The sequence below is a fragment of the Cyprinodon variegatus genome, unplaced genomic scaffold (assembly GCF_000732505.1).
Source record: "Cyprinodon variegatus isolate N-32 unplaced genomic scaffold, C_variegatus-1.0 Scaffold163, whole genome shotgun sequence".
NCBI lineage: Eukaryota > Metazoa > Chordata > Actinopteri > Cyprinodontiformes > Cyprinodontidae > Cyprinodon > Cyprinodon variegatus.
This window is the reverse complement of record NW_015150616.1, coordinates 446906-458842: the sequence shown is the minus strand read 5'-3', so window position 1 is coordinate 458842 and position 11937 is coordinate 446906. Positions and strand designations below refer to the sequence as shown.

The window sequence follows — 11937 nt, the reverse complement described above, 5'->3', positions numbered from 1 at the left end:
CCATCCATCCATCCATCCATCCATCTTCTGACATGCTTATCCCTTCTGGGGTCATGAGGTGTGAAGTGTATATTGAACTACATATACTGGTATGTGAATGTGCCATAAATACTTAGATAATGCATTTTAGATGGTACATTTTATTTATATGGATTCAAATATTTCAGTAAATTTAATTAAATGTCTCCTTAAAAAATTAAAAAAATATATTCAAACCAATGAATAAAAAGCCATCTTAAAGAATAGATTATTTAAAAATGAATAGAGTAACCTTACTCTATATTAGCATATTAATATAGGGTAAAATGTACTTTAGGGTGGCGGTCTTCAACAGGGGGTCCGTTACCCTTAGGGGGTCCACGGAGGTACTGCATGGAGGTCATGAAAGTTTATGTTGATTAGACTTTTTTTTTATATTGCCCCCTGCAATTTCTTCCACTAATTGAAATGTCTTTAAATCCACATTACACATGAATTCAACACAGTGTAGTAAACAGATAAAAGAGCACAGAAGATGTCTTTCAGTCATCAATGCACATTCAGCAACACCATCACAACACCTGTCCCATCAACAAGGAACCATAATCAGAAATACTTTAATAATCCCAGGGTGAAATTACTTTGGTTACATTACACCATCTGTAATAGAGTGACTATAGGACCAGTTTGATATAACACAATTTCATACAATATATATATATATAATCAGGGGGTCCCTGCTCCATCTCGCCATCAGTTTGGGGGTTTTTCGCCTTGGAGTCAAGGGCTTAAAAGTTTAGAAAATCCTGTGCCGACTTGAGACTCTGTCCACTTATATTTTACACGAGCATCTAAAGTAAAAGGTCATGAAAAAATTAGCCCAAATTGCCCAAATGTTTATGCATGACACTGTAAAAAGCTGTTGTTTTCAGGTTGGCTTCTAACGTGTTGTTTTACTCCACCAGGTGGCTCCTAAGATCAAGGCCATGATGATGGAGTCGGGGACCACCATGGTGGGTTACCAACCCCAGGGCAATAAAGTCAACTTTTTCCGCATGGTCGTGTCCAACGCTGCTGCCACCCAGTCCGACATCGACTTCCTCATCGACGAGATTGAGAGGCTCGGTCAGGACCTGTAGGTCCTTCTGATAATCAGACAGCAAACTTGGTTTTTAATGCCCAGAGTCTAAAGGGTAAAATAACCAGTCAGGGGAAACATTCACAGTGCTGCAGAAAGAGAAATAATAGAATCTGGTTTTGGTTCTTTTTATCCAGTAGTCGTTTGCTTGAGGCATTATTAATGCTTTGGCGACAGAAGAAAAACTATAGTAATGAATCAAAGGTTCCCTTAGTAGACAAAATAAATCAACTAAGTGCAGAAAATGCACCTAAATATATATAATTTGTGTGCGTGATGTGGGGTCTTTGATATTTCTATGTAAAAGTGTGATAAGAGATATTTGTCTTTTCAAGCTGTGTGTGTTACTGAATGAGTGAGTGTGTGTGAAGGTCGTAAATAATAGAAATGGGACAAAAAAAAGCACAAAACAAAACACTGAAGTATCATGAAAGAGTTTTACTTAATCGCACATTTGCTGCTCATAACTAACTCAGATGCTTTATGTTGTATATGTACAGTTTCTATTTCGCTTTGGTGCATCAGCAATTTTGTCCTAAATCATTGCCTTGAACTCCTGTGCAGATGTCTTTTTGTGTCATATAAATATATACATATATATAAAGGCTAAAATACTAAACTGAGCTCTGCTAAAAGGATTTTGTATCCTGTGTATATGGAGCTACATTCTACAATATAGTCCCTCATTAGTCCTACATGAAGCCTTTTAAAGTTCTGAGATATCCCAATCTTGTGGAAACCTTCGTTTAACGCTAGCTTGTTTGTTCCATGCACTTACGCAATACTCATGAATGAGCATAAAGATTTATAGTAAAAGAATATTTGCTTATATAGGAACACATTTATATTATTTACACTGTTTGCAGATTCAGGTATTTTAATGTAGATGTGTCTTTAATCGTATTCAATATTGATGCATTTGTAAAAGTAATCACCAGATTAAAATAAAGTTTATTTATAGTGACGTTGTTTGCCAAAGAAAGAGAACCAGGACCAGAGCAATCTATTTCTTTTATGTGAGACTTCTTTTAGATTTTAGATGTTTGTAAATGTTGACCTCAAGGCGCTATGTAATTTCTATTTCTTGTGCATTTGGAGTCTTTTTGCCTGAATGTTCTGAGAGAAAGTCTTGACCTTCTGATGAGATAAAGAATTAATATATATATATATATATATATATATATATATATATATATATATATATATATATAAAATCCTCTGGCTGTTATACTGGACTTATTTTAGCAAGAAGCACAAGAATGTGAGAATGTACTCTCCTCTGGAGACTGGGAAGAAAGTTATGCATCTGTCCTAACCCAAATGCATTTACTGTTGTATAGTGTTTTAACTGTAATACATATTACTGTTATTCTCAGTGTTACAGGGGCCAAGTGAATTATCTTGTATAAGGGTTGCTGTTTGTGTCTTTGCACAATCTTACTTTTTTCTTCCATTGTAAATGGATGTGTGTTATATAAGATATATGTCAACAGCATATTTATGGTAATTAGGGACCATATGTGAACAGCACATCTGCATATATATATATATATAATATTTAGGATTATTTGTGTACTGGATGTTACTAATGACTTGTTTGTGACCAGTCTGAATTTTAATGAAGCCAACAATAAGGGAAGGTTTCCTTTGAGGTTTTCAGAAGGCACTTTAGTAAAAAATAACACTGTTATGAAAAATATACTAAATAAAGTCTATTAAAAGGGAATGAATGACTTTTTATTTTCTGTCTCGAAGTTTGGATTAATAGGTGCGTCACACACTAGAACAAAAAAAGACCTCACATTTTACAGACTTCTTAAAAGATGTAGATACTGTAAATGGGAGGAAAATAAAATACTTTCCATAATTTATAAGGAGAAAGCGATCCTCCCTCAAGCTGATCTTGTTTTAACTGTAAACATGTAAAGAATGCAATTAAAAATTCTACAGCAAAATATACTTTTAACTAGTCAATAAAACTAGAAACAATCAGATGTGCTCATGTTTTAACCATTTTATCCAAACTCTCTCTCTGAAAATAAGGGAAAATGATGTTCAAGCAGGGCTTTTTAGTTTAGCAGTGGGTAGTACTGCTGCCCTGCAGCAAGAAGGTTCTGGGTTTGATTCCCGGTCTGGGGTCTTTCTGCATGGAGTTTGCATGTTCTCCCTGAGGATGTGCAGGTTCTCTCCGGGTACTCTGGCTTCCTCCCAGAGTCCAAAAACATGAATGTTAGGTTAATTGGCTTCTCTAAATTCTTCCTAGGTGTGTGTGTGTGTGAATGGTTGTTTGTCTCTATTTTGCCCTGCGATAGACCTGTCCAGGGTGAACCCTGCCTCTCGCCGGCTGAAGATAGGCACCAGCACCCTTTGTGACCCCACTCAGGATAAAGCGTGTCAGATAATGGATGGATGGATGGTGTTAAAGCACTGAGAAGCCACAAAAGCTCAAGTCTTTTCAAATTTGATCTAGAGCAATACTTTAACACCACTTAAGTCCATAGTGGTGCAAGATTTAGATCTTCATGATCATGGAGGATTCTAAAAAAACAACAACAATAATTTGTTGTTAAATGTATGCTATCGTTATCCTCACTGCTTTTGGCTTATTTAATTTCACTTTTTATTTCTGTTGGGCCTTTTTGTTTTTCGATCATAACCTTTGAGTATATAGGGATTTGGCTAAAAGAAACCAAGAGACTTGCAGTTATCCATCAAAGCATTGAGCATACAAATCAAATAATTAAATACATAAATAAATCTATGAATGGGTTTATGATCACAGGGGCCTTACTGAAATTCTTTACTACAATATACTACTAGCACCATCTGGTGGAGAGTTGGCGCATCTATAACTGTGGCAAAACTAGTAATACAAGAAAATAATTTTTAGAGGGCTTTGAAGTTATTAGAAGGCTTTTGAATCTATCCACAATAAAAGTTAAAGGGTTAGGGTTAGATACTGGAGGTAAGGTTGTTCAATATTTAACCTCATGTGCATGTTGTGACCACATGGATCAGCCACAAAATGAAGAGTCTGCTTTTTTGTACAAACAGCTATACATAAGTATGTAATTATTTAAAAATAGAGTGCAGAATGAATTACAAAGTCAAGAAAATTAGATAGGAATAAATCTAGGTAAAACAACTTCAATGAGCATACAGTTACACTATGTCCTCCTTTTGGGGAGTGGTTAGGGCATTTCGCTTGGGATCCTGAGGTTCTGAGTTCAAGCCCCACTCCCACAGACTGCAACTCTGGGTCCCTGAGCAAGACCTTTAACCCCCACACTGCTCCCCAGGCACTTCACAATGGCAGCCCACTGCTCCCCAATGGGATGGGTTAAATGCAGAGAGTTGATTTCATTGCTCTGTACTTGTGACATGCAAGGACAATAAAATGTTGGAGTCAAAAAAAGAAATACACTGCAATCCACCATAGGGCAAGGCAAATTTATACAGCACAATTCAGTTAAAAATACAATACAAAATGCTATACATAAATTAAACAGTAAAATAGAAGGGAAATAAAAGCAAGAAAAGATCAAACTGAAATAATAAAATCAGGTAGCAAAGCTAATAAAACAGTTTAACCACAAACTAATGATGCCTCAGTTAACAGTTTAAGTTTAAAAGTCAAAGGCAGTTCTAAAAAAATGTTTTTTAATTATGTATATATATATATATATATATATATATATATATATATATATATATATAGCATATAGCATGGCATAATTGGCATCCACCCACACGCTAAAAGCAGTTATCGTTTGTTATTGGTAGGCAGTATGACAACAAACAACACTGAGCAAGTGCTGTGTTATTGTCTAATCACATAGCCTATGGTTTTTTTAAGCAAGCCCAGTCTTTTTTGGGGCAAAATATGATTGCTGTTTAACCGTTACAATAATCAAACCCGTTATTAGTGTACAATTACTTATTTACTGAACCATAAACACAGACTTAACAGAGAGAATGGGATTAATATTTGCTTTTATGCTGATGACACTCATCTGTATTTTCCATAAATCATGATGAAACTAACCCAACACATAGGCTACAAGCATGTTTTAAGGATATACAAACCTCAAACACTAGTGTTCTGCTCCTGAATTCATACAAAGCAGAAGTTATTGTCTTTGGACAAGAGTCTGATCAATCAGTGAATTCATCTGGATGGTATCAAATTGGTAAAAACATTAATGATATGATGTGTTCTTGGGATGGTACTCATTCTTCTTCTTCCTCCAAACACAGTTTGTGGAATTATGACCAAAAAGTTCTATTTTGGTCTCATCTGACCACATGACTTTCTACCACGACTCATGTGGATCATCCGAATGGTCATTGGCAAAATTAAAACCAATGTAGTTGTGGGCTGATTTTTCACCTTTTTTTTAGCATCATTGAGACCCCACGAGGTGAGATCTAGCATGGATTCCCAGTCTGAGGGAGATTCACAGTCATGCTTAGCCTCTACCAGGTTCTAATGATTGCTCCAACAGTCGACCTTTTTTCACCAAGCTGCTTGGCAATTTCCACGTAGCCCTTTCCAGCCTTGTGGAGATGTACAATTTTGTCTCGACTGTCTTTGGTCCTGGCCATGTTAGTAGTTGTATTCTTACTGTTTGTATGGAATGGACAGGTGTCTCTATGCAGCTAACAAGCTCAAACAGATGCATCTAATTTAGGACAATAAATGGAGTGGAGGTGGACATTTTGAAGGTAGACTAACACGTCTTTAAGGGTCCAAACTCTAGCTGGTAGACAGGTGTTGAAATACTTCTTTCCGGTTGTATATTACAAATAAATTGTTTAAAAAAAAACATATATTGTGTTTTCTTGATTTTTTTTTTAGATTCTGTCTCTCACAGTAGACATGGACCTACGATGAATTTCAGACCCCTCCATGATTTTTAAGTTGGAGAACTTATTTACTTATTTTCCTCAGCTTTAATATTAAATGATTTCAAACTTTAAATAATAAATTCAAAATAAATGATGATATCATGTGTATAAAATTAGACAACACATTTATTATTTAATTAAATTGTTTGTTAGACTTAAACAGATTTATTTTGTCATTTTGTATACACAAGTGTAAGAAAAAAAAAATGAAATTTCGTTTAGAACAGCTCTCTAGACAATTTTATTTTTTAAAGTGCAGCCTTGATAAGGTAAAGCAGCAGTGATAAAAAAAAATAAATAAACATTTTGATATTAAGCCACATTAAGTATTAAGTTTTCATTTTAACTATGACAACGAATAATATCTACTATTATTATTTATCTTTTTTTTCTGTGTTATGGAAAGCCGAGCAGGGATTACGTTTTTCAGAAAAGGGCGTTATTTCCTGCCACGTAACGGCGCGTGCGCACTCTCAGGCTAGTGATTTGGCGACGTGTACCCGGTGTGAGAAAGTGTTTAGGTTTCTCATCACCGTTACAAGATTCCCCCCATAAAGCCCCTTAAAGACAGAAACCATGGGAGGATCTCAGAGCGTGGAGGTCCCAGGAGGAGGCTCAGAAGGTTACCACGTCCTCCGGGTGAGTTTAGATCACCTATAGCCTGCTGTTAGCCGTTAGCTTAGCATCCGGGTAGAATCCGATGGTTCCGGGCTCGGAGTGCTGATGAGAGGCCGGGGTCCACTTTTGCGGCCTCCGCCTGGAAAACAGAGCCCCTTGTTATTGAATAGTTGTGTGTTTTAGAGTCGTGTTGTTGCCACATTTCGTTCAGGTCGGTCACATGAATGTCTGCAGCTAAACTTGGCAGGTAGTCCAGCCGGAAACTGGGCATCAGCAGCAGGACTGGAGGCAGCTGAAGCTGAATGACAGCTGCATCCATTATCGGACGCTGCTTCTTTTAACGACATATGAAGCATTTTGATAACTTTGAAAAGCAGTGGATGTTTTAACTTTGCAGTTAATTTTGACCAAAACAATTCAAGCGTTTGATCAGAGGTGTGATTAATTTTTGATGCTCGAGAATTTTATCTAAAACAATTACAAAACATTTGTTTATTCCAGAAATCTTGGTTATTGATTTTTATTTTGTTTCTCTTCCTTTTTTGTCACAGGTTCAGGAGAACTCGCCAGGGCATCGGGCAGGACTGGAGCCTTTCTTTGACTTTATTGTGTCCATCAATAACACCAGATTGGTAAGAATCATACATGACTGCTACTGTCATCCATTAGGAATCCTAGATTAAAGAAGCACGTGTTTATTTACATTCATAAATAAGGTATAGCAAATTATTCTGGTCAGTTTTCCAGGCTGGTTGTGCTTGAGATCCACCATTCCAAAACAAGCCTATTTAGGTACACGATGACTTTAATGAAGACACAATTATGTTAATGTGAACAGTGATAGAGATGCACTAAAACATACTAGAGTTGATCACATAAATAAAGAAGTACAGATATATATAATTTAAATAATAACAGATGGAAAAAAAAGCTGCAGGATTTGGATGATGAGGCGGAAAACGGCAGATCAGGTTCCTTTTATGCATTATTTGAATGTTTTCTTTTTTCTCTCTCTGAACTATTTCAGTTACCTTCCTCTAAATGTGTTCACTTGTATTCTGCTGCTGTAGCGACAACTTTGCAAAGACTGATTGACTTTTTGTGTAATTTAGCAGTCACCAATCAGTTTGTGAAGGGGACAGAAAGTCCATCTTTCATCTTGGAAAAAGTAATCGCTAGAGATCATTTCATGCAAACATGTAATGAATCGGCCAGTTTGCTAAAAATATTTCCTCCAGAACGGCTGCATCACCCACTACCTCCACCATGGATGATCACCAATTATGAGACCAGTCCTAGCATTTTGCACTGCATGCATGCATGCACCTGCAGGAAGGCCGCCGCCATTATTACAGTCGACATCAAAGGGAAGAAATAATAAGAAAATCCCATCACTTTCCATGAAGTTGTTGTGACAGGTTAAGCTAGTAGCGCCGCATGTGTCGCCACTGTTTGGGTAAATCTTAATGGTGATACAAGCAGAATCTAGTAATAACTGAGAGGCTAACATGCATGGAAGCCAGTCGCATTGAGGAATCCAGTAAGGATTATCATATTTAGTTTTAACCTTGCCATCAGCGTCAATAATTGGTTGAAGGTCATCGCAATCAAATACTAGATAAAAAGTTTGCAGCAAAACTGCATCGAATGGATTGAATCTCGGAGCTGTAGTGATGTTATTAAGCCTAGATGCACACCATCGAACATAGAAATTCTGTTTCTTTAATTTCTATTAATCAGCTGTTGTTGTACCGTAATTCTTATTATTAGATAAAAATTCTCCTTTATAGTTTGTTCTTATTTGCTTATGTGTCGTTTTGCTTCAGAACAAAGATAACGACACCTTGAAGGACTTGCTCAAAGCCAATGTGGAAAAACCGGTAAAGATGCTGGTGTACTCCTCAAAGACCCTGGAACTCCGGGAAACCACGGTGACCCCCAGCAACCTGTGGGGAGGCCAGGGCCTGCTGGGCGTATCCATCCGCTTCTGCAGCTTCGAGGGAGCCAACGAGAACGTCTGGCATGTGCTGGTAGGCAGCCGTAGGTGGCCCTGTGTGCGTCTCACCATCCACTTTGATCGGATATAACAAAAGTTTATTTTACTGTCTGCTACAGGAAGTGGAGCCCAACTCCCCTGCAGCCCTCGCTGGCCTCCGGCCGCACACTGACTACATCATCGGAGCGGACACTGTTATGAATGAGGTTAGCTAATGCATCTTTTAGCCGCTTTGGTTTTGTTTCCTGGAAAAGCTGCTGCGTTTTATGCTTGGTCTAATATCTCTGTCCTCCTGCGGCCGTCTTTAGTCAGAGGACCTCTTCTCTCTGATAGAGAGCCACGATGGAAAGGGCCTGAAGCTCTACGTTTACAACACAGACACAGACAACTGCAGAGAGGTGGTCATAACGCCCAACGGCTCCTGGGGAGGGGAGGGCAGGTATAACACACAGTCACCTCAGTGTACCGAGAGAACCGCATGCAGATGATATCTCCACCTATCTTGACGCCGTTTTCCCAAATCTTTCCAGCCTTGGATGTGGGATCGGTTACGGATACCTCCACAGGATTCCCACCCGTCCTTTTGAGGAAGGGAAGAAGATCAGCTTTCCTGCCAGTTCTTCTGCAGAGCCTGTCAGTCCACTGAAAGATGGCTTCACAGAGGTGAGAGCAAGCATGCAAACATTCCCCGAACATTCCCTCACAGTTCATACAGATATCATTTAAAAATAGCCTCATAGAGCTGCTTGGATACGAGAAATATTCATACCATTTACATGTAATAAGAACAAGATTCAAAATTTGGTATCAGCCCAATAAATGCTGACATTTTTAGACTGATTCTTATAGCAGTAATGGCTTCTTCTGTTTCTAAATCTTTAAAATTGATGCAACAATAACAAACATTACACAAGTCTCAATTGAAAACATAAAAACAAACATTTAGTAGCAAAATAAACTTAACTTTAATGATCAATAGCAATTTGAGGGAGCAGTAAGGCATGCGCTTAATTTTTTTTTCTTCCGTCCCCTCGATCTCTACCCTCGCTTCAACCTTTTCAATGGTTAAAACAGAAAAGTCAACAGCAGTAAATTGAATATTACAATAGCCTCCTTTAAATCACTAAAGCTGCCACCATTGAAGTGCAATTTCTTAAACATTAGCTGTTCATTCTACTGTCTAAAATAATTCAATGTTGCTGTAAAAAAGAAAATAAAAATGTTTTTTTTCTCCAATAAATTTTAAGCGTGCCTCTTGTAATGATACTGTACCACCATTAGGAGGTGCACTCTCACTGTTTGGGAACCTTTTAGCTAATGGACCAGCTGATGCATGTAAATATTGGTGAAACTATGAATCACTAATGAATACTGCTGGTGTAATCTTGTTTTTTGTTGACTGGTAACCTGAGTTTAGCTTCAGTATGGGTCTGTGAGGGAAGAACACCTGAAACGACTTTTAATCTAAAGTGTTTCATTCATCATTGCTCACAAAAATCTAACATAAAATCTGTTTTCCCAGCATTCTTAAGCGAAATTTTCTATCTTCCTGCTGGATCTTTTTCTTCAGTGTCTTTCTGGTTTCTCTCCTCAGGTCCAGCTCTCTGCTGTAACTCCGCCCACCTCCACACCTCTCGTCTCATCCGGCCTTGAAAACGCACTCTCTGGCCTGTCTATCACCTCCGCTCCACCTCCGATGCCCAGCGAGCTGCAGACGGGTATATATAGCTTCTTTCTTTTTCTAACAGCTGGATTTTTGCTCAGGAATGTGAATTCCACTCAGCTCAATGGTTCCTAATGCTCGGTGTTTCCTTCCCTCTAATCCAGGCCTGCCCACAGTCCCTCTCCTCCCCTCCACCTCCAGCTCCGCCTTCGCCTCCCTCCCTCCACTGAATCCTGCTGCCACTGGTTTTAACCCAGCCACAACGCTACCAGGTGAGCCAATCATTACATCATTATCAACAGTAAGACCACTGGTATTAAAAGCTAAACTTTGCTGAGCTACTCTGAGATGATCATAAAACACTTATGGATTTTTGTTTTTGTACTTCTAAATATGGTGAATGTGAACCTCAGTGTTAATGTTGCCACTTTAGAGTGATCGAATTTTTAGTGTTCAACTATGAAACATGGAGGCTGAATCCTCTTATCAGAGCAGTTCAACTGTTTACATGAAAGTCAGACTAAAGGCCTGAACACATCGGCTGCGTATGACTTTTTATTCTCCGATCCGATTTTTCTTCTATGTCACATTGACTGCGTATAGAGAGGCTCCGGCTAGGCAGGGTGGGCAGATCTCCACACATTTATTTTCATTTTTGTCTTGGTGCTATAAACAAATGAAAACAATTTTCCATATTTGACTTGGACAGATCATGAAAAATTCTAAATAAGATATGCATTCTATAAAGCAAAGCCCCACTGAACAATACTGTGCAGCATCTCAAACTAGAAACGGTTTATGCAGGAATGATTAATTCCAATTTAATGCAGAAATCCTTCGTCATCTTTAGCGTCAACAGGCTGCAGCCATGTCCCAAATTCCTTGTTTTCAAACCGCTTTTGTTAAAATTAGCATTTTAACATTTTTTTTTTGGGGTGATTGATAAACTGCGCTTTCTGTCCTTCACTTTTGCAAAGCTTAAGGAGGATCACTAGACTATTTTATCTTTTTTCTGTCCTAAACTCTTATCATGGGTATTCTTTTTTTTTTTATGTTTCATTGGTGTTTTTTTGCACGAGTCTTTCCACCTTACCATATAAGCGAGGAGTCTTTTCCCATGTGATTAACAGATTTTATGTTGTATTTTTCTCCAAAGCGGATGTCTTTTACTTTGTAAACGCGTCTCTCTTCCTGTCAGACCCATGAAATTGCTACTGAATTCTGCATAATCTGACTATAATAGACCTGGGGTCTATCAGTTGGGGCTACGCAGCTCCCTTCCATTAAATCGTGTTGGGCGCTCATTGAAAGTCAATGACGTCTGTAAAAAAGCCAAACGCCACAACCTCATTCGACATTATTTTCTGTCAGATCGGACGCAAAAATCTGATTCGGTGTGTTCTGGCCTTAACACTTAACTCAGTTTCACTGAAGAACTTGCAGTACAATGTTTAGTAATAGTTTATGCATAAAACATCTGAAGAGGAGTGGTGTATGTGATATGCGAGTCTACCAGTTTAGTAAATGGAAATTTTAAAAAGGGAATCCAGAAATGAAACTTCCTATGAAAAAAAAATTCTTTTCATATTTTTTATGCTTTTTATCTTTTTGGTTTCTCAGATTATTTTCATATTT

General features: G+C 38.0%; 2 protein-coding genes across 3 annotated transcripts in view; both read left to right on the top strand.

Moving 5' to 3' along the window:
• LOC107086843 (glutamate decarboxylase 1-like) overlaps nucleotides 1-2213 on the top strand; it is a 21989-nt gene extending 19776 nt beyond the window's left edge. For both annotated transcript variants that reach the window (XM_015378057.1, XM_015378058.1), the window contains one exon: nucleotides 945-2213. In XM_015378057.1, the coding sequence (XP_015233543.1) occupies nucleotides 945-1118 (174 nt within the window). In that variant the 3' untranslated portion in view covers nucleotides 1119-2213. The remainder of the gene's footprint in view (nucleotides 1-944) is intronic.
• Nucleotides 2214-6489: 4276 nt separating this feature from the next.
• LOC107086805 (Golgi reassembly-stacking protein 2-like) overlaps nucleotides 6490-11937 on the top strand; it is an 8451-nt gene continuing 3003 nt past the window's right edge. The window contains exons 1-8 of the mRNA XM_015378004.1: nucleotides 6490-6664; nucleotides 7195-7275; nucleotides 8470-8673; nucleotides 8759-8845; nucleotides 8948-9078; nucleotides 9170-9302; nucleotides 10234-10357; nucleotides 10467-10574. Coding sequence (XP_015233490.1) covers nucleotides 6602-6664; nucleotides 7195-7275; nucleotides 8470-8673; nucleotides 8759-8845; nucleotides 8948-9078; nucleotides 9170-9302; nucleotides 10234-10357; nucleotides 10467-10574 — 931 coding nt within the window. The 5' untranslated portion in view covers nucleotides 6490-6601. The remainder of the gene's footprint in view (nucleotides 6665-7194; nucleotides 7276-8469; nucleotides 8674-8758; nucleotides 8846-8947; nucleotides 9079-9169; nucleotides 9303-10233; nucleotides 10358-10466; nucleotides 10575-11937) is intronic.